This window comes from Dipodomys merriami, unplaced genomic scaffold (genome assembly GCF_024711535.1).
Source record: "Dipodomys merriami isolate MVZ:Mamm:240054 unplaced genomic scaffold, mDipMer1.0.p SCAF_3, whole genome shotgun sequence".
NCBI classification, from domain to species: domain Eukaryota; kingdom Metazoa; phylum Chordata; class Mammalia; order Rodentia; family Heteromyidae; genus Dipodomys; species Dipodomys merriami.
Window position 1 is genome coordinate 36,754,336 of NW_027204492.1, and position 21,931 is coordinate 36,776,266.

The window sequence follows — 21,931 nt, forward strand, 5'->3', positions numbered from 1 at the left end:
TTTGCTCAAGGCTAGCACTCTACCACTTGAGTCACAGTGCTACTTACAGCTTTTTTCTATAAAAGTGGTACTGAGAGGTCAAACCCAGGGTTACATGCATGCAAGGCAAGCACTCTACCACTAAGCCACATTCCCAGCCCTTTATTTTAATTTTATTGTAAAGGTGAAGTACAGAGGGGTTACAATTACATAAGTTGGGCATTGAGTAATTTCTTTTTGAACAGTTTCACCCCTCATTTGCTCCCAGTTTTTTCCGTACTGGCCCCACTCCCCCCTAAGATGGATAGTTCAACACAGTGTCTAGTGAGTATCACTGTTGTATTCGTTCACCTCACCTTTTCTCACACCATTTCTGTGCTTTCCCTATTCCTTCTCAAATCAGATAAACTTACATAAGGTACAGAAATCAAAACCAGCAACAAAAGAGGGAAAACGGGAAAAACAAAAAGTAAAATAAAAAACCTCGTTTCCATTTCTTGGAGGTCATTTTGATAACATCATTTTATATGATCTTATGCCCATAGGTATTGTGTCCTTGTGGTCCTCTCCTAAGAATATCCTCCTTTGTTCTCATTGTGAATGTTTAGAGTCCTGTGTTAATTTATCATTTCCAAGTGTGACTTTTTTTTTTTTTACTATCCATTGGGTTTACTTATAGATTTATAGGCACATTGTAATTATTACAACTGGGGGGAGACATTCAACCTGTTTCTTTGAGTCTGGCTTACTTCACTTAATATGATTTTTCCAAGTCCTTTCCATTTCCTTATGAATGGAGCAGCATCATTCTTTCTGATGAAAGTATAAAATTCCATTGTGTATATATACCACATTTTCTTGATCTATTCATCCACTGAGGGGCATGATAAACTACACCTCCAATGCTTGCCAGTGTGCTGGCACATAATGGAGAAATGGAAGCCTTGAAGAATAAGTATACTTTGGATAACATGAAAGCATTAGGGTATACAGAGGAAATGAGCAATATGAACAGACTCAGCTCTGGTCCATGGTGTGTTATAGGCAATTCAGAGGGTAGCTAGGGTGCCCAGAATTTGCTCATGTTTTGAGGCAGTAGAAAATGATCAGGTCCCATCTTGCCAACTTAGCATAATGCTGTATGAATAATACGCCACTGAAGCATTACTGCTCATGAACAAAGTCAAAATTAAACCATACAGATGGTAGTTGACACAACTGATCTTAATTTTCTTTTAGCATTGAATTTCAAGTCAGACCCTATACTCACCATGTGAACAATTTCACTCATGACCTGGTGCCTGATTCCAATAGTTCCTAAATGTTCCCATATGATTTCCAGCTCGGAAAACCTCACGGGAACCCCTGACACACCTGAGGCAAAGGACTCTACCATCCTTGCTGATAGAAGCATGACAGGAGGTGAACTGTTGTTTTCCACATGGAAAAAGTGCCTATTCCCTGCTCATAACTCATCCTAGGGTGTCATCTCCTCAAGGAGATGTGCCCTGATTCTCAGAGATTGACTCAAATGCATCTTCTCTGGTTCCAGGATGCCATATGCTTGTTAATAATGAAGTAACAGCCATAGCCTACACTACGGAGTAATATGTTCTGGTGCTATGCTAAGTACTTTCAAAGTTTCACCTCATTCAGTCTTTGCCACAACACCCTATGGGAAGCACTGTTATGTCCATTTTGCAGATGATGAAACTGCTGTGCAGAAAAATTGCATGTCATATCTTGATAGCTGATAGTGGCCAGTGCAGAATCCTGATAAGGGTTTGTCTGAGGTGGAAGCTGATATTTTTAAGTACTATGCTCTGCTTTTGACCACCTAACAGCACCTTCACCATACTTTCTTGCAATGGTCTGGCTAGCATCTGCCTTTCTCTTGTTCCCATGAGAATGTTATCACCACTACAGCAGGAAGCTCTTGATTCCCAGCATCTAACATAACACAGCTCAAAAACAGGTAATACAGAAAGGGCTGCAAAACATTCTGAATAAAGAGAAACAATAAACCCAAGTATCCACCAGATGGGGCTATAGGAATCCAAGATAAAAGTGCCTCCACTCTTCCCACATTTCCTACTCTGTTCCTACAGAACATTCTAAGTAAATACATCGGTTTTTTTTTTTTTTTCCATTTTCTTATCTTGTGAAGACTGAATGGGAGAGACATTTTCAAGATAATATTTGGGCAGTAATTAACACAAGGTTGACAATGCTATTTATGACTGTCTGTATATGTCTTAGTCCCAAAGAAACAGTTGAGCTTACTTAACCCTAATCTAAAACGATTTCTGCACTTCTTTCTAAGATCAAGTACTTTCCCAATCTTTAGCACCATTAAAAGTCTACAAATAAGATCCGAACTGCCTGAAACATGGAAGGAGGTCGTGCAGTGGAATGGAAAGGTTTCCTACCAAGGAGGCAGGCAGGAGCCTTGCATTTTGATGGCTTTGACACTTAAGGGGGGTTTCTGGAAAGGCTTTTCCCTTACAGACCTCAGTGTTCCTAATCTATAAAAGGGCTGAGGGAGATTTCTGACTTGGAAGTCTGCTACTTTCTATACAAATGACATTAGACAGCAATGCTATGACAGCAATGCTATCACACCATGGTAATACAGATCACAGACTCCTTGGAATCTCAACTTGGCCACCTACATGACTTTGGGCAAGTTACTTAACAATCAAACCTCAGTTTTCTCATCTCTATAATGTACTTTCCATACAGCCTCGTCATTTAGGACTGAGACAATGCATGCAAAGGGCATAACCCATTACATGGCACACATAAAATTTCAGTAAATGTGATTATACCACAGAGCTGGTTCTCATATTTTAGCAATTTTCTAGCATTTGGATGTACATTTATTACTCATCAGAAATGGGTTGTTTAAGAAGACAGGCTTTTCTCTTATAAGTACAAGGGCAATTGCATTTCACAGACACATGACAAGATTAAGTACACAATGGAAGCAGAAAGCTTCAGAAGTAATCGTGTGATTGGCATTTTCATACACTACTTATGGGAACTACTTTGGCAAAAGGTTTAGCAATTTCTTATAAAATTAAATCTAGCCAGGAGCTGGTGGCTCACTCCTGTAATCCTAGCTACTCAGGATGCTGAGATCTGAGGATCACGGTTCAAAGCCAACCTGGGCAAGAACATCCATGAGACTTATCTCCACTTAACCACCAGAAAACAGGAAATTGGAGCTGTGGTTCAAAATTGTAGAGTGCAAGCCTTGAGCAAAATAGCTCAGGGACCAGCCCCCAAGCCCTGAGTTCAAACCCCACAACCAACAAAAAAATTAAAAACATTAAATTAAATATGTACCTTTCACCCCCAAATTGCTACCCTGGGTATTACCCAAGAAAAAGGCAAACATTTTACAAAAGGATTTTATGACAATTCATAGCAACCTTATTATTACTAATATTCAGAAACTACAAATAACTAGTGTGCATCAAAGCACTATTCACTATAGTAGCTATGCTATGGAATTAGCCTACGTGGCCAATAATCAATGGATGTATAAAGAAAATGTGGTATGTATATAGAATATTAGCTATATGAACAAGAGACTGTTCCTTCAGCAAAATGGAGTGAACTAGAGAACCGCATGTTAAGCAAAATAAGGCACACTCAGAAACGGAAGTAGCATGTCATATGTCTTTTATGTGAAAATGAAGGAAAAGAAGAGGAGGCAGGAAGAAGGAAGGAAGGAAGGAAGGAAGGAAGGAAGGAAGGAAGGAAGGAAGGAAGGAAGGAAAAGTAAACATGAAAGCCGAATAATTATTAGGGACTGGGAGGGTACTGGTAGGAGATGAGGGTAGAAGTGTAGAGCAACGTTCTCTATCATGCTGGATGCATGTGTGGAAATTTCACAGCAAGTCTTATGAATATGTACAAGTAATGTATTTTTTTGGTCGGTTGTGGGGCTTGAACTCTGGGCTTGGGCGCTGTCCCTGCGCTCCTCAGCTCAAGGTGAGTGCTCTACTGCTTGAGCCACAGTGCCATTTCTGGTTTTCTAGTGGTTTATTGAAGATAAAAGTCTCACGGACTTTCCTGCCTGGGCTGGCTTTGAACTGCAATCCTCAGATCTCGGCCTCCTGAGTAGCTAGGATTATAGGCATGAGCCACTGGAGCCCGGCTACAAATAATGTATTAATAAAATAAGACTTCATACTATGTGATTCCATTTATTATAAATTTCTACAGCAAGCAAAATAGTCATTGATGGCCTCAGGGTGAAGGGAGGGGTTTTTAGAAAGGGAAAAGGAGAAAGTTTCTTAACTAATGTCTAAATCATAGTGTCATGTTTGTCAAATTCAGAAAATGTATAATGTTTCTGTATGTATTTCAGTGTACGCACATATTACTTCAAATGGAAGCCAAAAAAAAAAAAAAAAAAAACAGGTACTTGTAGATCACACTTGCAATCTTAGCTATTCCAGAATCTGAGATCCAAAGAACTGAGGTTTTAAGACAGCCTGAGTAGAAAAGCCCATGAAGCTCCATCTCCACAAATTACCAGCAAAAACTCACATGGGAGGCATCTCACAAGAGTGTCAGCCATGAGCAATAAAAACCACCAAGTGTGAGGCTCCCAAGTAAAACCTCCAGTACTGGTAGAAAAAACATAAAAAGAAAGCAAAGGATAACAGTGGAAGTGCTGAGGAGTGTATTATACAGATGGCAGGTAATGGATAGACATGTGGGCAGATGGCAGGCTAAGAAAAGATGAAGCTAGTATAGGCAATTATGGATGGTAGAAGCTTTATGCTGTGTTTGAATTTTGTATACTTAATTTTCTTTAAAAAATGTTACCTAAAAGTTCCTCATCCTACAGAGGAAGTCTTTTTCACATTTGGAAAGCTTCATTGGAAGAAGGCAGACCCAGAGGCAAATTGTGTGCCATACTCTGTGTTAGGTGAGGGATCCAGGTGAGAGGGCAAACAGCATACTTGTCCTTTGGAATACTACAGTGGCCAGCAAGGAGCATGTCTATCATTGTTCTCCTATGCTGAAAGTGAGGCTTCATTCAGCCGAGAAAGTGGTTGTTGAAGACATTTTCAGTAATTATACCCACAGGAACGTTGCGTATCTTCTAGCTAAGGAACAGTCTTGATAGCCACACTAGGAATCATTTGGCAGTCCATGTGTTCACCTGACAGTAATCCAATCTACTAAGACTAAGTTAGAAGGATTTCTTCAGCCTAGGAATTCAACAAACCCTAGGAAACATAATGAGAACCTAGCCCTAAAAAAATTAGATAGCCTAGATGTGGTGATGCACACCTGTAAGCTAAACACTAGGAGGAGGCAGGAAGATCATAAGTTCCAGGTTAGCCTGGGGTAGTGAGTTCCAGGCCAGCCTGAGCTACATAGGAAATCTATATCTGAACACTGTCACCACAGAATAGATAGATAATGAAGAAATAAATGATAAACTTAAATAAAATGTTCTCTCAGTTTTCAGAAGTGGCTGGGAGAAGCCAGCAGATACAATAGATAGCAATGCTTAAGGATGTGGGCAAGTAAAATGGTGCTTGCAAGTCCCTGCAATAAGTACTAGCAGCAGGTTATAGCATCCATAGGGGAAAAGGAGGTCCTGTGTAATCCAGGGCTTCCCTGAAGCTCAAAGAGTTGGAGTTGATTTCATCCTGTGAGAAATGGGAACTATTGAGTCTGTAGTTTCTCCTACTTCTTTGTGTGTAATTCTGCTAAACGATTCAGGTTTTTTACAGCCAGCAGCTATTCGGATTGTTCTGATTGGTCATATTAAGCCACTATTAAATACTTTTCACACCACACTGCCTGCCTTATACGGTTGGCAAACATTCAGTTAATACGATATGTGTAATATGCTTGCTACATACTAACAACGATAAATGAAATCAGGAACTAGATTTGATGCTGCACTATGTGGCTCAGATATAGGGCATATCTCAGCACAAGTCCACCAACCACCAACCAGCCCCGAAGGTGGATCCCTACCCACAAATACCATGATCAGTGCAGCAATGGTACACACTAGGCACTATGCTGAAAATGAACTATACAACTTGTGGGTGGGTTGGGAGGGAAAAATGGGACTGAGCAAGGGAAAGGTGACATTGTTCAAAAAGAAATGGGGTCATTAACTGACTTATGTAACTGTAACATCTCCATGTATCACCTTTATAATAGCAATTACGATTTTAAAAAAATACCATGATCTTTACAGGACACTATGTTGAAAACAAACTTTACAAAGTCGGAGGTGGGGGAAGGAGGGAGAGAGGGGGTAAGGAGGTGGGGAAGGAAGGGACCATAGGGGAAAAATAAAGGAGGAGGTAACAATGCTTGATAGGAAATGTACTCATTACCCTACTCATGTAACTGTAACCCCTCTGTACAGTATTTTTACTATATATATATATATATATATATATATATATATATAATTAAAGAATACCATGATCTTTATCATAGCCCAACGACTGTTTTCCAATTCTGCACATATTCCCATGGAGGAACTGAGAAGCCCCAGCTGTACCTACAAACAGTCCTATATATTCATTCATCATTTGAGAATGGGCCTGCTGGGTGGCTTATGGCAGCAGTCCCTCAAAATGGTGCTGCTAGAAGCTAGTAGGTTGAGTTGCAAACAGCAGACAGTGAAATCAAACTATGGGAGTAGGGGGACTATTTTTTCAGACAAGGCTTTAGACACTATTCCTTACAACTTGGGTCCAGAGTCACCTCTCTCTTCAAACCAGAATTCTGGCTGGATTCTCTACCCACAGCTCAATAGGCTCTATGTCCTGGCATTCTCTACTTGTTCTTAATTCACAAAGAAGTGGCTGAGAGGGCTACAAAGGCATAGACTGTTCACTAATGTGACATGCTCACTGATGTGTGTCTAGGACCAGCACAGGGCCTGGTGCAAAGCAACTGGCAATCACTAATTGTTGAATCAATTAATGAATGATTTTTTGGGTGGTCTGGTCGTGGGGCCTGAACTCTGGGCCTGGGCACTGTCCCTCAGCTCTTCAGCTCAAGGCTAGTGCTCTACCACCTGGGCCACAGCGCCACTTCTGGCTTTTTTTTGCTTATAGGGTGCTAAGGAATCGAACCCAGGGCCTCAGGCATGCAAGGCAAGTGCTCTACCACTGAGCCACCTTCCCAGCCCCAATTAATGAATGATTTTCTCTTAATCTGAAGTCAGACTCCTAGACACCAACAGTGCTTACCATCTGTACCCGTCCTTTGGCAACTAGCCAAACCCCTCTCAGTCCAATTCAACCAACTTCCAGGGAGCTGCACTGTTGGCAGGAAGCACTCAGAGACTCAAGGAACACTCAAAGCATTTCCTAGACAATGGCGCTTGAATTGTCCTTTTAAGAAAAGCTTGGCGTGAATCAGAAGTTTCCCTAAAGGTGAGCTGTCGAAAGTCTAAATATATGATTAGAAATTGCTTCCATTTGTCAACACACTTGATTGCCATTCAGGATATAAGTGATCCTAGATGATGTATAAACAAACAATTCTTTGACAGGTACAGAGCAGGTGTGGAAGAGATGGAAGAGTGGGGAGAAATAAGAAGAAATCCCTGCCCAAAGGATTCAGTTTCATTAACTGTAATAGGAAAAAGGGTTGGCCTGGGACTGGGATTTGAAGGGATGCTCAGCAGTCCATGTGGTCAAAGAAGAAAAAAATGACAGAATCCCCTCAGACACCTGTTGTTGTTAGGTTTTCTGAGGTTGAAACTATGTAAATTTTATGACTGTGCTCCAGTTTTGTTTCTATCCTCTTTTGAGCATATAACTGCTGCCCATGCCACTATAAATTTTTTTTTGTTGGTCGTGGGACTTGAACTCTGGGCCTGGGCGCTGTCCCTCAACTGTTCAGCTCAAGGCTAGCACTCTACCACTTGAGCTACTGTGCCACTTCCGGTTTTCTAGTGGTTTATTGGATATAAGAGTTTCACGGACTTTCCTGCCCAGGCTGGCTTTGAACCATGATCCTCAGATCTCAGCCTCCTGAGTAGCTAGGATTACAGGCATGAGCCACCCGGTGCCACTATAAATTATTAACTTGCCTTCTCTCTGCTCATGATTTATTTAATAGAATTAGAACAGCCTTGTATAACCAGGAACTGTTGGTTCACACCTGCAATCCTAGCTACTCAGGAGGCTGAGACTTGAGGATTGTAGTTCAAAGCCAGCCCAGACAGGGAAGTCCATGAAACTACTGTCTCCAATTAACCACCAGAACACCACAAGAGCATTTTGTCTCAAAGCAGTAGAGTGCTAGCCTTGACCAAGAGTTCAAGGACATTGCCCAAGCCTTGAGTTCAAGCCCCATGACAGACAAAAGAAAGGAGAAGGAAGGAAGGAAGGAAGGAAGGAAGGAAGGAAGGAAGGAAGGAAGGAAGGAAGGAAGGAAGGAAGGAAGGAAGGAAGGAAAGAAGGAAGGAAGGAAGGAAGGAAAAAGGGAGGGAGGGAGGGAGAAAAAAGAAAGTGCTTTGTGGAGTTGGCGCTGTGGCTCAAGCAGTAGAGCGCTAGCCTTGAGCTGAAGAGTGCAGGGACAGCACCCAAGCCCAGAGTTCAAGCCCCATCACCGACAAAAAAAGTGCTTTGTATGTGTTTATCAAAACATAAATTGTAATAGCAAAAATCTGGGAGTAACATAAATCTGACAATAGTAGCTAATTTAAAAAGCTGATAAGCAGGGTGCTAGTGGCTCATTATTATAAACCTATATACTCAGGAGACTGATATCTGAGGTTCATGGTATGGAATCACCATAAAAAGACAAATCTGTGAGATTTAACTAGCAAAAAGCCAGAACTGGAGGTATAGCTTTAAAAAGGTAAGCAAATAACGAACTGATGAAGATCCGTAGTCTAGTATTATACTGTGTATATAATAAATGATACTATAAAATAGTAATATGGAAAAATACATACTATCTTAAATGAGAAAGATAGGTATGAAGCAATGTGTGTTTTTATGTGTACACACATCTGTGTGAGCATGTGGGCAGAATGCTTGTGCAGTATTGGTAAATTTTTTTAGTGCTTTTCTGTATTTAACAAGGTTTTTGCATTGGAGACTGCACTCTGAGTTGTGGTGGTAATGTGGGGGCAGGGGAGGGGATTCCTTGTGAAGAATCTGAGATCACAAACTAGAGCCTAGAGCAAGGCTTCCTTCAGGCAGTGAATTTTGAGGAAAGTAAAAGAAACACCAGGAATGTGCTGTTTTTCTAGCTCAAAAGAAGAGGAGATGCTATCTATTTATGATAAGTATTTAAGGCCCTCCAAAGAAGACTGAGTTCCATTAAAGGAACAATAAGGTGCACCTCTGGGTTTGGGAACATAGGGATGAATTGATAGAAGTGGTGTTGGAGGAGAATTATTTTAACCAAAGCATGGTGGACTGAGTATTAGTCAGGGAGATCTGTCAGGAGACTCTCAATTTACATATTTGACCTGCTGAAATCAGTGTGGATTAAGTTTGAGGCAATAAAACCAGCCAAGAAGAAGTGGGTGTATCTGAATGATGCTACCAAGAAAAAGAATCAGAGCTTGAGACTCAAATTTGACTCCATATATGCCAGGTCATAGGTGACACCATGTAAGGGGATACCTTGCAAGGAAATACATGTTAAGAGAGACTGGCTGGCTGAGTGCTTAGTCTTTGGGGATTCCAACAGCTAATGGGAAGAGGAAAGAAGAGGAGCTAGTAAAGAAGACAGAGAATGATGGGCCAGAGAGATAAGAAGAGAAACTGGAGAATGCAGTGCCATGAGAGCCAAAGTTAGACCATTACAGGAAGGAGTAGGTGCTTGAAAGTATCAAATTTATCCTCAACTCAAAGACCCAAGCTGAGCAAAAAGCCTGGAATTTAGCCAGGAGGTCACTGGTGAACTTATACAGGGAAGTTTAGCTGAAAAAAAACTAAACTGTAGAAAGTTCCAGAGGAGGAACATGTGGGAAAATTGAAGAAGCTCATTTAAACTATCCATGTAGTAATGTTGTAGGACTGAGAAGAACAGGTTAAACTTTATAATTGTAGTACTTTGATTCTGAATCTCAGTTCCGTCTTCTGAAGATGAATGGAATTCTACTATTTCACAAGGCTGTGGAAAAGTACTGTATAAATTGAAATGATTATTCTTTATGTTACAGTGAAGGAGCTTCTACCTCTGCAACCTATTTTCCTTGCAAAAGTTTAGATGTGTGTGTGTGTGTGTGTGTGTGTGTGTGTGTGCCAGTACTAGGGCTTGAACTCAGGGCCTGGGTGCTCTCCTTTAACTTTTTCATTCAAGGCTGGTGCTCTGCCACTAGAGCCATAGTTCCACTTCCAGCTTTGAAAGTTTCATTAAGTTTCCTGCCCAGACTGGCTTTGAACCTTGATCCTCATATTTCAGTCTCCTAAGTAGCTAGGATTACAGGCATGTGCTACCAGCACCTAGCTCAAGAGGAATCCTTTAGCTCAACAGTCATATCCCTAGAGAGTTATGGTTATGAAATTCTTAGCTATGTCTTCCGGTATTCATCATGCTCAGTTAGTTTTGAAGTGTTCTTGAGCCCACGTGAGGTTAGAGAGTTGAGGTAGTGTTCAGGATTATATGGAAGGTCTTTGAGTCTTGGGTAAAGGGCTGAAGGATGGATGGGACAGAGATGCTAGAAATCTTCCTGCTTAAATCCATGGCACCTCAGTTTAATCCCAATAATGAATGGTATTAAATTGGTAACTTGGTTTTGGAAGGTGTCAATCTGCATTGCTTTCTTTTTATTTTCACTTGGTGAATGTATGCAACTAGACCTGACCAGTAGTGTTACTTCCTTCCTCACTATCTATAAATGAAGTTTTCCTTAAAGCCTAGTCTTTAAAAAAAATTAACATAGGAATAAATGGATCTTTGTCTTAGTTCCTTGATTTCTCTTTAAAAAAAAAGTCCCTGATGGGAAAAATTGGTGCCCAAGCACCCATCGGGGCTTAGACCCGTTATCAAGCCCTGGAAAAGCACATAGCTATGTGTCAACTGAGATTATGGTGAGTATAATATCTAGCACCGTCACATTTCAAATCTTGAGATATGTACTGAGTGTAAAGAGGAGCCTCTGCTCTGAACCAACCCAGATGCCCCTCAGTAGATGAATGGATCAAGAAAATGTGGTATATATACACAATGGAATACTATGCCTCCATCAGAAAGAATGACATTGCCCCATTTGTTAGGAAATGGAAAGGCTTGGAAAAAATTATATTAAGTGAAGTAAGCCAGGCCCAAAGAAACATAGGTCCCATGGTTTCCCTTATTTGCAATATCTAGTATAGGTATGAGTCAAGCGGAAAAGGTCAGATAATGTGATGTTAGGAAAACGAATCCTTAAATATGTATTTTAATGTTTTCGTTTCTTTCATGCATGTGTTTCTAACGCATTTATAAGATTATTTCTTTGTTGCTTTGTATGTCCCTCCCCCACAGTGTAACCCCCGCTTTCACTATATTTGATGTCAGTATAACATGTGGAGGAGATGGGGACAAACAAGTCGTTTAAGGATTCAGGTGGACCTGTTGCAACAAGGAGAATTACAAAATGTCATGTCAAAGCAAGCTTTACAATGTCGGTGTGGGGGGGGGAGGGGGGTATGATTGGGTGGGGGGGAGGGGGGAGGCTGGGAAGGGAGGTGAAGGGTAAACAAAGGAGGAGGCTGCAATGCTTGGTAAGAAATGTATGCATTATCCTGCCAATGTAATTGTAACCCCTCTGTACAGTATGTTCTCAAATAAAATAAAATTAAATTAAAAAAAAATAATAAGGGAAAAAAAAAAAAGGAGTCAGTTTCGGGGCTGGGAAGGTGGCTCAGTGGTAAAGCGCTTGCCTTGCATGCCTGAGGCCCTGGGTTCGATTCCTCAGCACCATATAAGTAGAAAAAAAGCCGGAAGTGGAGCTGTGGTTCAAGTGGTAGAGTGCTAGCCTTGAGCTGAAGAGCTGAGGGACAGCACCGAGGTCCAGAGTTCAGGCCCCACAAGCGGACCAAAAAAAAAAAAAAAGAAGAAGTCAGTTTCACTTCTGAGAAGGTGATTTACCAACAGGAAATGGCGTAATTGGGAGCCAGTAGCTCATGCCTGTAATCTTAGCTACTTCGGAGGCTCAAATCTGAGGATCATAGTTTAAAACCAGCCATGGCAGGAAACTGTGAGATAATCTCCAATTAACCATCAAAGAGCTAGAAGTGGAGCTGTGGCTCAAGGAGTAGAGCACTAGCCTTAAGTGAAAAAGTACAGGGACAGTGCCCAGGCTGTAGGTTCAAGCCCCAGTACCTGCACAAGAAAAAAGAAAAAGGGAAAAAAGTGAAGAAACAGGATTACATCACAGTTAATATACTCAAGTGCTGAACATGTGTGGACGTTCCAGAAAGCCGTAGTAGTTCATGAGAACAGGAGTCTTCCTCAGCAGTGACTTACAGCTGCTGGGGTCATGTAGGAATTCTCTGTACTGGCCCTCGAAGCAATCGCTTACCAAATTTGTTCTGAGCATCTCTTGAATAAGATGCTTTCCTTGCATCAGGGAAGGGATGAAGATGAGCAGTAAAGATAGGAGGACTGAGGAACACAGGTAACCACCATAGATGTTGACAAAGGAATCTCCGCTAAAAAAAAAAAAAAAAACAAAAACAAAAAACATGTTACTAGAGTGCTGCCCCAAGGCGCCTAATGTCTCACTTGTGCACTGTCACAGAAGGCCTGCCTTGGGGGGCCAGCTCCTGTACCTGGGCCAAAGCCGGGCTCGCAGGGCAGATGGCCAGAACTTGGAAGGAATTCTCTTCCGCAGCCCAAGATCCAGGCTTGGCCCCAGCATGCTGTCCTGCCAATTTCTGCTGCCTGGGGCCTCGCACATTCCAAGCCCCCTCCCCCTCAGCCCCTCCTCTGGGCTCACCCCCTCCCTGGCTGCTTTCTCCTCCCTCTCCCAACCAGCTGTCCCCTTTCTCCCAAGCTACTAGACAGCCTGAGCCTGGAAGGAGGCCGCCCAGGGCCGGAGGGGGCGTGGTGGGGAAGGGGAGGAGGCGTGGGGCTGAGGGGATAAGGAGCCCCAGCAGCCGGTGCCCCCCAGCCACTGCACTCCTGACCCAGAGCTGGGTGCCACGTCTGTGGCCCTCTTGGGTCTCTGCTTGTCCTGCCCGATTGCTCCATCATTCACTTCCCTTCGCCTAGGGGGAAAGGTCAGCAACGTCCTGGAGCCTCCGTGTAACTCCCCAACAGCCATGAATTGCAGCAAGAGTCAACGGCTGCAAACCCTTTTGAGCCGCCTGCTGCTTCAGCTGCACCATCGGGGTAATGCCAGCGGTTTGGGCACCAGCCCCGGCCCAAGCATGGGTATGGGTGTCGTGCCTGACCCTTTCGTGGGCCGCGAGGTGACCAGCGCCAAAGGTGACGACGCCTATCTCTACATCCTGCTCATCATGATCTTCTATGCCTGCCTGGCCGGAGTCCTCATCCTGGCCTACACCCGCTCCCGCAAGCTCATAGAGGCCAAGAACGAGCCATCTCAGGCTTACCCTGGCGAGCAGGAATGGGCCACAGGCGGTTACCCAGCCACCGACGCCGAGACAGCCTCTGGGTCTCCACCCCAGGTCTTCAGCCAGTCTGCCCTGGGGGCTCTGCCTGCTCTCCCTCTAGGTGCCAAACAGGTCTAGATCCACCTATCTGCACCTCACCCCACCTCCCAGCAACTGCATCCTCTTAATCTACTTATACCTGAACGCTGCCCATCTCTGCCCTCCCTTTCCAGGGCTCCCCGCAGACAATGATGAGAGGTCAGAAGACCTTGTCTGGAAGGCCCTGCAAGGAAAAGCACCATCTTACTCCCTCATAGCCACTTTCTCTCTCCTCTTCCCTCATGCTTTCACCCTCACCCCGCACATCCAACAGCACTAAACTGCTTCTGCTCTCTTGTCTTCAGACAGCCCTGACACCATGCTCCAGTCCTCTGGGAACTGAATCTAACACGTCCAACACTTGGCATTGAATTGCAGCAATGAAGTCTAGCAGAACTCTGGGCCGTCTAACTGGCAGCTGCTCCAGGAGCTCCCTAGGACTGCTCACTCGGCACAGCCAACAAAGCTTGCTGTCACTGCCAGGCTGAAGCAGCTCTCTCCTGTTGCCTTAGGGACAAAGACAAAGAAAATGAAGAGGCCTCAGACATCTTTTTCCCTTCCTCTCTTTCACCAGGGGAATGCTAGGACCAGTCTGTGGATTAGAATGGACTTAAGTGGAGACTGAAGGGGGAGAAGGAGGGCACAATGGGAAGGGAAGATCTATGATCCCGATTGTATGGTTGTCTTGCCTCTCCTGTTGCCATCCCAAAAGTAACCTGTCAGAGTTTTCCTAACTTGGTCATCTAACTAGGTAACTCCAAGACTTCAAAATGCCTCCCCTATGTTGATTCAGTTTTAGCTGTGTGCTCCCTCCATTGAAGATGACGATCAGATGCCCCCTGTTCTATAACCCTGGGGAATGTGAGAAGCAGGTAATAAAATTTATCTAAATTAACATTAAGACTCTTCTCTCAAAAATTCCAGCCCTGAGAACCACCACTATATAGAGAAATATACAGATGATTTTTCTTTTTTTGCTTTTGAAAATGACATTTGAATTTGGGAGTTCAGTTGGGATACCTTTAATTACAATAAGTGCAATATGGTAGCTGTGATGGTAGGTGAAAAAAAAGTTTAAGCTAAGTGCAATGGTACTTACCTATAGTCTGAACTATTCAGGGGTTGGAAGCAGGAGAGTCATTTGAGCCCAGCAGTTGAAAACCAGCCTGGCTAAATGTATCGTGTTTTTCCTTGTGTCTGAATCAAGTTCAAATATGAGATTCTAAATATGAATTTCCACTTCACTTCTGTAGTGTATTTTTGATGCATCTAATAAAAACTGGCAGGCCCAATGCTATTAGCTATTATCAAAGCTAAATTTTAGAAGTCAACTTAAAATTCTTCCCCATTAAAGAGCTTATTAAAAGATAAGTCACAGTGAAGAGGATTGAGCTAAGTAATGATGGGTAAAGTTAGAAGTGTATGGTTTTTGTTGTTGCTTTTGAGAGAGTCTCACTCTTTAGTACAGGCTGGTGTGCAAATCCTTGTGTATTTCAGGCTTCCCTTGAACTTGAGATCATTTTGCCTCAGAATCCTGAGGACTGTGATGACACACCTGCACCAACACATCTGGCTCTAAATATTTATGCTTATTGTTTATCCTCTTTGTTTTAAGAAGTTTGTAAACAACTTGCCTACTTAGGTCTATAATGCTCAAACCTAATAATGGTGCATCAGGCTTTATCAAAGACATGAATCACCTTTTAGCTAAAGCCAAATTGCTTAATTACAATGGATTTCTCTTTTTCAACAAACATAGTATGGGTCACTTAAATGCATTGATAATATACAAACGTCCCTCAAGGTACTGCTTTTGACCTTCCAACCTATCTGGCATTTTACTGGAGCTATTAATAAGTTAAATGGACTTACTTTCATTCCTAGGATTCATTCCTTGAAGCTATATTGGCATTGTTCCAATGGCTTTTCTCTAGTACTAGTTCCAGCCTCTAAGGTCACCCCCTCTCCTTGAAGGTAGGGGCCAGGGATTGGGCAAGAGTTCAAGACAGGGATGGAAAGAGAGGGGGTATTTCAAGAACCATATGCAGGGAGATTTGAGAAGATGTGTAGGGAGAGCATATTACACAGCAGTGGTGGAGTCCCTGGCATGGTGGAATAGTCTCCAGCAGTCTGTTTTAAGTACAGCAGTGTAGCTCATTTATGTGGCATCAGTGGGGACACAGACTTATTTTGGTAATGAAACATGACCATTTTTGTATGTGTTGAAAGTTTATAAATATACTTGTACCCTTCTCTCATAGACACTTAAAACAATATATTGCCCAAAATAAAACAAATTAACAGTAGTTGAGACAATGCCTATAAATAAGCATTAATGAGCCATCAGAAAGAAACAAATCCCATGCCAAATAATTTCTGGCTTTCTTTTTATAATGACTTGGACTACCCATTAAGAATGTCACTAAAAGGGCTGGGAAGGTGGCTCAGTGGTAGAGTGCTTGCCTTGCATGTGTGAGGCCCTGGGTTTGATTCCTCCGCACCACATAAGCAGAAAAAAATAAGCCGGAAGTGGCCCTGTGGCTCAAGTGGTAGAGCGCTAGCCATGAGCTGAAGAGCTGAGGGACAGCGCCCAGGCCCAGAGTTCAGGCCTCACGACCAACCAAAAAAAAAAAGAATGTCACTAGAGTAGATAAAGAAGGCTCCCTGGTAATATGAAAAATCTCAATTACTTTTTCTCAAATACTTTCATAGTTGTGACTATGCCCCAGAGAATGAAGTTTCCTAGAAGTCTGAATACTCAGCTACCTGCTGCCAGTGGGGTATTAACAGCACTGAAATGATAAATATTGTGTCAGCAACCCTCCATCATTTTTGATAATGTATCAGCTGACTGGACAAATTCAGAGGCTAGCCTTGTCTTTAATGTGGTTTCACGAATGGCAAACATTTGAATAGATCAGTGATTCTTTATTTAACCTCACCTACCAGTTTATTTTCCCCTCCGTTTGCATTCAGATTCAGATCTTCATATCATAATACTCTTCCTTACTTGTAACTTGAGGTTTTTCACAAAGAAGGATGAGATGTTTGCAGCTGCAGTGCCTAGAAGTACTCATCAGTAGTAAATAAATAAATAAATAAATAAATAAACAAACAGAAACTTTATGCCTGTTAATTTTACTTTTCTATAGGGATAAAAATAAAATCATTTGTTTTTAATCATCTTTTCAATGTGCCATTGCTTTTATGAACCTAAGATCTGCCCATAATTTGTATCAACAAAGAGAAAGGACCCTGGGGTGATTTCCAATCTTCTCTCATGGCTAAAGCAAATGTCCTGTGATGCTTCTGATAGCACAAGACCAGGAACTGGAAGACCTAGGGTCCAGCTCTGGCATCACTAATTGATCAGCTTTGTTTTAGAGGGAGTGGTTTAACCTCTTCTGGCCCCAATCTCCATAGCTGTGGAGATTTGAGGATCAAGTGTGGTTACGTATGGGAAAGGACTAGAAGAAATAGCACAATTATAAATGCATAAGGTGTTCAGGTTTTTATTTACGTTTCCTTCCTTGGGGGAGTACCCTTTGGGAGTTAGGTGGGGGAAGTGGAAAAAAGAGAAAATTCTCTACTCTGTAAATTTTCTGCTCTTATTGCTCAAAGTAAATTTCCAACAATCTACTTAAGCAGTAGCTCACAGATTTCTGATCCTGTCTCCCCTATTTATAGAACCCTGGCTAGGAAACCATGCATAACTGTCTCACCATCTTACTCTACTCCCCTTTACATGTAAGCTCATAATTCCCATTTAAAATATAATGATAATACTTTATAAAATTATAAAGTATTTATAATAATTACAATTATTTATTGACAGTGCTCCAATAGGATGAGTGTCTGGACTTTTGAAAACATAGGTCCTAAAGGATTGGTAGAAAGCATTAGAGAAGATATATAGCATAGTGACATATACTTGTAATACTAGACCTTGAGCGGTGGAAGCAGGAAGAGGCCAGCCTGGGCTACATAGCAAGACCCAGTCTCAACAAAACAACAGAAACAAAGAAGAAAAGGAGGAAAGCCTAACAGAAGAGAACGAAAGGAAAAAATCAGAATGTAAAGATTTTATGAAGGAAGTAGGAGGAAGAACATACTACAATGCCTCATAAAGGCAAGAGAATATAATTGAGGATGATCAAGAATAAATAAATTGGGGGGGGTGTCAATAGCTAACATAGGTTAACTTGACCCACTACCCAAAATTGGCTTGGAGAAAAAGTTGGATGGGAAGTCCCTTTTCAGGCCTTCTATACTTAGCCTCCAGAATGCTCCATGAAGACCATGGGATTGAGGCAATTCTTCTTGTGCTAGGTCCAAAAGCAAGGGACCAGTGCCCACCACTGCCCCATTAGCAGTGTGTTGAGAGAAGCACAAAGTTGTGCCCTGTATCTGTTCCTCTGAAGAGAGTAAACTCAGCATAGACAGGTAAATGCCTCAGATACATTCTCTACAATTGTGGTAAAATGTGCAGAATGTAAAATTTAGCATTTTAGTAATTTTAAGTGTCTAGTTAAGAGCACTCATATTATGCTTCAATGCCCTTTCTTCCTTTCTCTCTCATTTTCCTTCCCTTCCTTCTTTCCTTCCTTCCTTCCTTCCTTCCTTCCTTCCTTCCTTCCTTCCTTCCTTCCTTCCTTCCTTCCTTCTTTCCTTCCTTTCTTCCTTCCTTCCTTCCCTATTTTTTCCCTTTGCAGTGTTGGGGGATTGAACCCAGGGACTGTGCACTCTACTGCTGAGCTTTAAATCATCAGCCCCACAGTACCCTTTTAAAAGAAAAAAAGGTAAACTACTATATTATATAGAAATGATCAAGCTTAATTATTGCCTGAGAGAGTCACCCAAGGGTATTCATATATTTTAAATGAATTGTTGTTACTCGGACTTCAGCATGACTTCACACTTGTTAATCAGGTGCTCTACCACTTGAGACATACCTTACCCCTTTTTTCTTTAGGTTATTTTTCAGATAGGATCTCATATTTTTCCCAGGTCAGCCTCGGACCATGATTCTCCTAATTATACACCCCACATAGCTGGGATGATAGGCATTCACCGTCATAACCAATATGTTGTTATTGAGATGGTATCTCATTAACTTTTTCTGCCTAAGCTGTCCTCAAACTGCAATCATCCTAATCTCTGCCTCCTTAGTATTTGAAATTATAGTCATGAGCAACCATGTTTGGCCCAGTATTCACATTTTTATATAGATCATTTAGAACAATGTAAAGGGGAAAAATGTTCTAGTTGTGGATTTGAGAGGAATCAGAGCAGAGAGATACCTTGAACTGTTTGTTAATGTGAGTTGGAGAAGTATGTGGGGTCATCTGCTAAACTGCCAATACTTTGCTAGAATATTCTATTCTCACTGTCAAATGCTCTTACAACCTTAGGGAAGATGAAGCTGGCTATGAATGACTGAGTTGCAGTCATTTGAATATATCAAATTCCCAAATATCTACTTTCACAAGAAGGCCATTCATAAAAGTACCTCAGGTTTCTAGAAGCCTAAGGGGCTTTCCCTTGTCTCTTTTTATGATGTACATGTGATCTTGTAGAGGCTATAGCTGCAGAGAAAGAATGGAGACAGGTGAACTGTTAAATTTTCACTACCTCTTATAGGGCCATTTCTCTAGGGGATTAGATTTAGCATATTTCCTCTTCCTTTCCCAAGCTTCACCTGGCACTCTCAGTCCCAATACTCCAAAAGTATTCCTTCTTTACTGCCAGAATATAAGAATCTCATTCATCCAATCCTATCTTCTATTTATCCGTGCAATTATACAAGAGATGGTGACTTTGAGACACCAGGATAAGGAGAAACAGATGAGACAGAGGGATTTGTCCAAGAATACTTAAATCCAATATGTGTAAGGCTGGCTACAGAAATCACATTGCTGTGGTAAGCTTCTCCAGGGCAGAACTTTGACTTTTCCATTATCCCTACTTCTGGGGAGTTTGGAAAGGTGCAACCTTGGGCTATCCAGGAAGGCACCTATATTTCCATGTGAGTTTCATAGGGTAGGTGATGAGAGAGGGGTGGAAATGGAAGAATTGGCAGCACTGAGGTGTTTGGGGAAAAAAATCTTTGGCCTGTTCTCCACTGAACCCTCTATCTACTGGCCAGTATACAACTCTAGGTCCTGGGAAGACACAATTGAAATCAGTGGATATCTCTCTGCAGACTCAGAGAACTTGGAAAGGAGGCCTGTGTCAGCCAAAGTCAGTTCACAAATTGGCCAAGAGGAATGGCTAGGAGAGTGGAGAAATACGAGGATAATCCCCAGTTTTGTGAGGATGAGATTCTCACCATTTTCCTTCCTGCCATCTGTTTCTAAGCCTGTAACAAGCCAAATCTATAGCCAATTGGCAAGCCCTACTGGAGGTAGTTGTTCTAGAATCAGCTCAGTATCTTATGGTTCTAGGAACTAGTATATCCCTTAGAAGTTTGATTTTTTTTCTCTAGCAAATCCAGGAGGTTGAGGATGGCCAATTCAAGAGCGCTCTTTTTTTAAAAACTATAAAATCTTTGCATTTTTATTGTAAAGATGCTGTACAGAGGGGTTATATTTACACGAGTAAGGCAATGAGTACATTTCTTGTCGAGCATTGTTACCCCCTCCCTTGTTGTTCTCCCAGTATCCCTTCCCTCACCCACCTCCCTCAATCCTCCCCGCGTCCCAGAGGTTGTAAAGTTCATTTCCAATATACTGTTTTGTGGGTATTATTGTTGCAATGGGTCATCCTGTGTCCTCCTTTTTTTGTCAGTCATGGAGCTTGAACTCTGGGCCTGGCCTCTGTCCTTCAGCAATGCAGCTCAAGGCAAGCTCTCTACTACTTGAGCCACAGCGCCACTTCTGGTTTTCTGGTGGTTAATTGGAGACAAGAGTCTCCCTGACTTTCCTGCCCTGACTGGATTTGAACCACAACCCTCAGATCTCAGCCTCCTGAGTAGCTAGGATTACAGGCATGAGTGACCTGCGTCTGGCCATCCCATGTCCTTGTTTCAATGTTTTGTTATTTCCCTTCCCCTCCTCAAATTAGACAAATGTATATACAAGATGCAGAGTACCAAATCAAGTACAGTGACAACAGAGCATATACCATAGGGGGAAAAACATACAAAGGAAACAAAAAAAAATCATATAGTACATTAACAACAACAACAACAACAACAAAGAAAGACCTCTTGTGTCCATATCTTGGGGTTCATTTCGTTTAGCATCATCTTATATGGTCATATGTACATAGATTTTGACCTTTTCTGCTCATCTGATAAAATTATCCTAGATGTATACTAATTATTGCAAATGAGGGAAACCATGGGACCTATTTATCTTTGGGTCTGGTTTACTTCACTTAATATGATTTTTTCCAAGTCTTTCCATTTCCTAACAAATGGGTCGGTGTCATTCTGTCTGATGGAAGAATAGAATTCCTCTGTGTGTGTGTGTGTGTGTGTGTGTGTGTGTGTGTGTGTGTGTGTGTGTGTGTGTGTGTGTGTGTGTGTGTGTGTGTGTGTGTGTGTGTATCACATTTTCTTGGTCCATTCATCTACTGAGGGGCATCTGGGTTGGTACCGTATCTTAGCTATAGTGAATAATGCTGTGATAAACATAGTTGTGCTGGTAGCTTTAGTATGGCCTTGCTTGTTCTTGTTTGGGTAAATGCCCAAAAGTGAGCCCTCTTTTTTTTAAAACCTTTCTCCTCATCCATAAAAGCAGAAAAGCATAGTGTATAGGGTTTACATATGAATACCAAGTCTGTGTTCAAGTCTATGGTCTGTCACTAGCTGGGTAATATCAGAAAAGTTACTTAAACTTCTACATGCCCATTTCACATATTAAAATGGGTCCCATAAATAGTACCCATCTCTTCAAGGTCTTTGTGAAGGTTGAATAGTTAACAGTACCGAGTCCTTGGTAATGGTAGTTACCATTCTGCACTGTCCTCTTACCTTGATTTGCAGTTCATATAACACCACATCTATGCTCGAATCATCAGTCATTTTTAGACTCTATTTTCTTCATTTCTGTCAGTATACAAAATATTTCAGTCTTTCCTTCCTTCAAGGTAACTCCCTTGCCCTTCTCCCTTCTCTACCTATTATTTCATCACTCTTCCTCTTTTGAGTAAAACTCCAATAAATGATAAAACTCCATACATCCTGGCACCATCTTCTCCCTGAATAATCATGACTCAATCCATTGCAGTAGAATTTTCATCTCCAAAATACAAATGAAACTGCTTTGTCAAGATCACCA

The 21,931-nt window shown here is 41.9% G+C and overlaps 1 protein-coding gene across 1 annotated transcript; it reads left to right on the top strand.

Annotated features, from left to right (window-relative positions):
- Window positions 1–13,256: 13,256 nt before the first annotated feature.
- Kcne5 (potassium voltage-gated channel subfamily E regulatory subunit 5) lies at window positions 13,257–13,688 on the top strand. Its single transcript, XM_070039329.1, has one exon. The coding sequence runs from the start codon at window positions 13,257–13,259 to the stop codon at window positions 13,686–13,688; it is 432 nt and encodes a 143-aa protein (XP_069895430.1).
- Window positions 13,689–21,931: the final 8,243 nt, after the last annotated feature.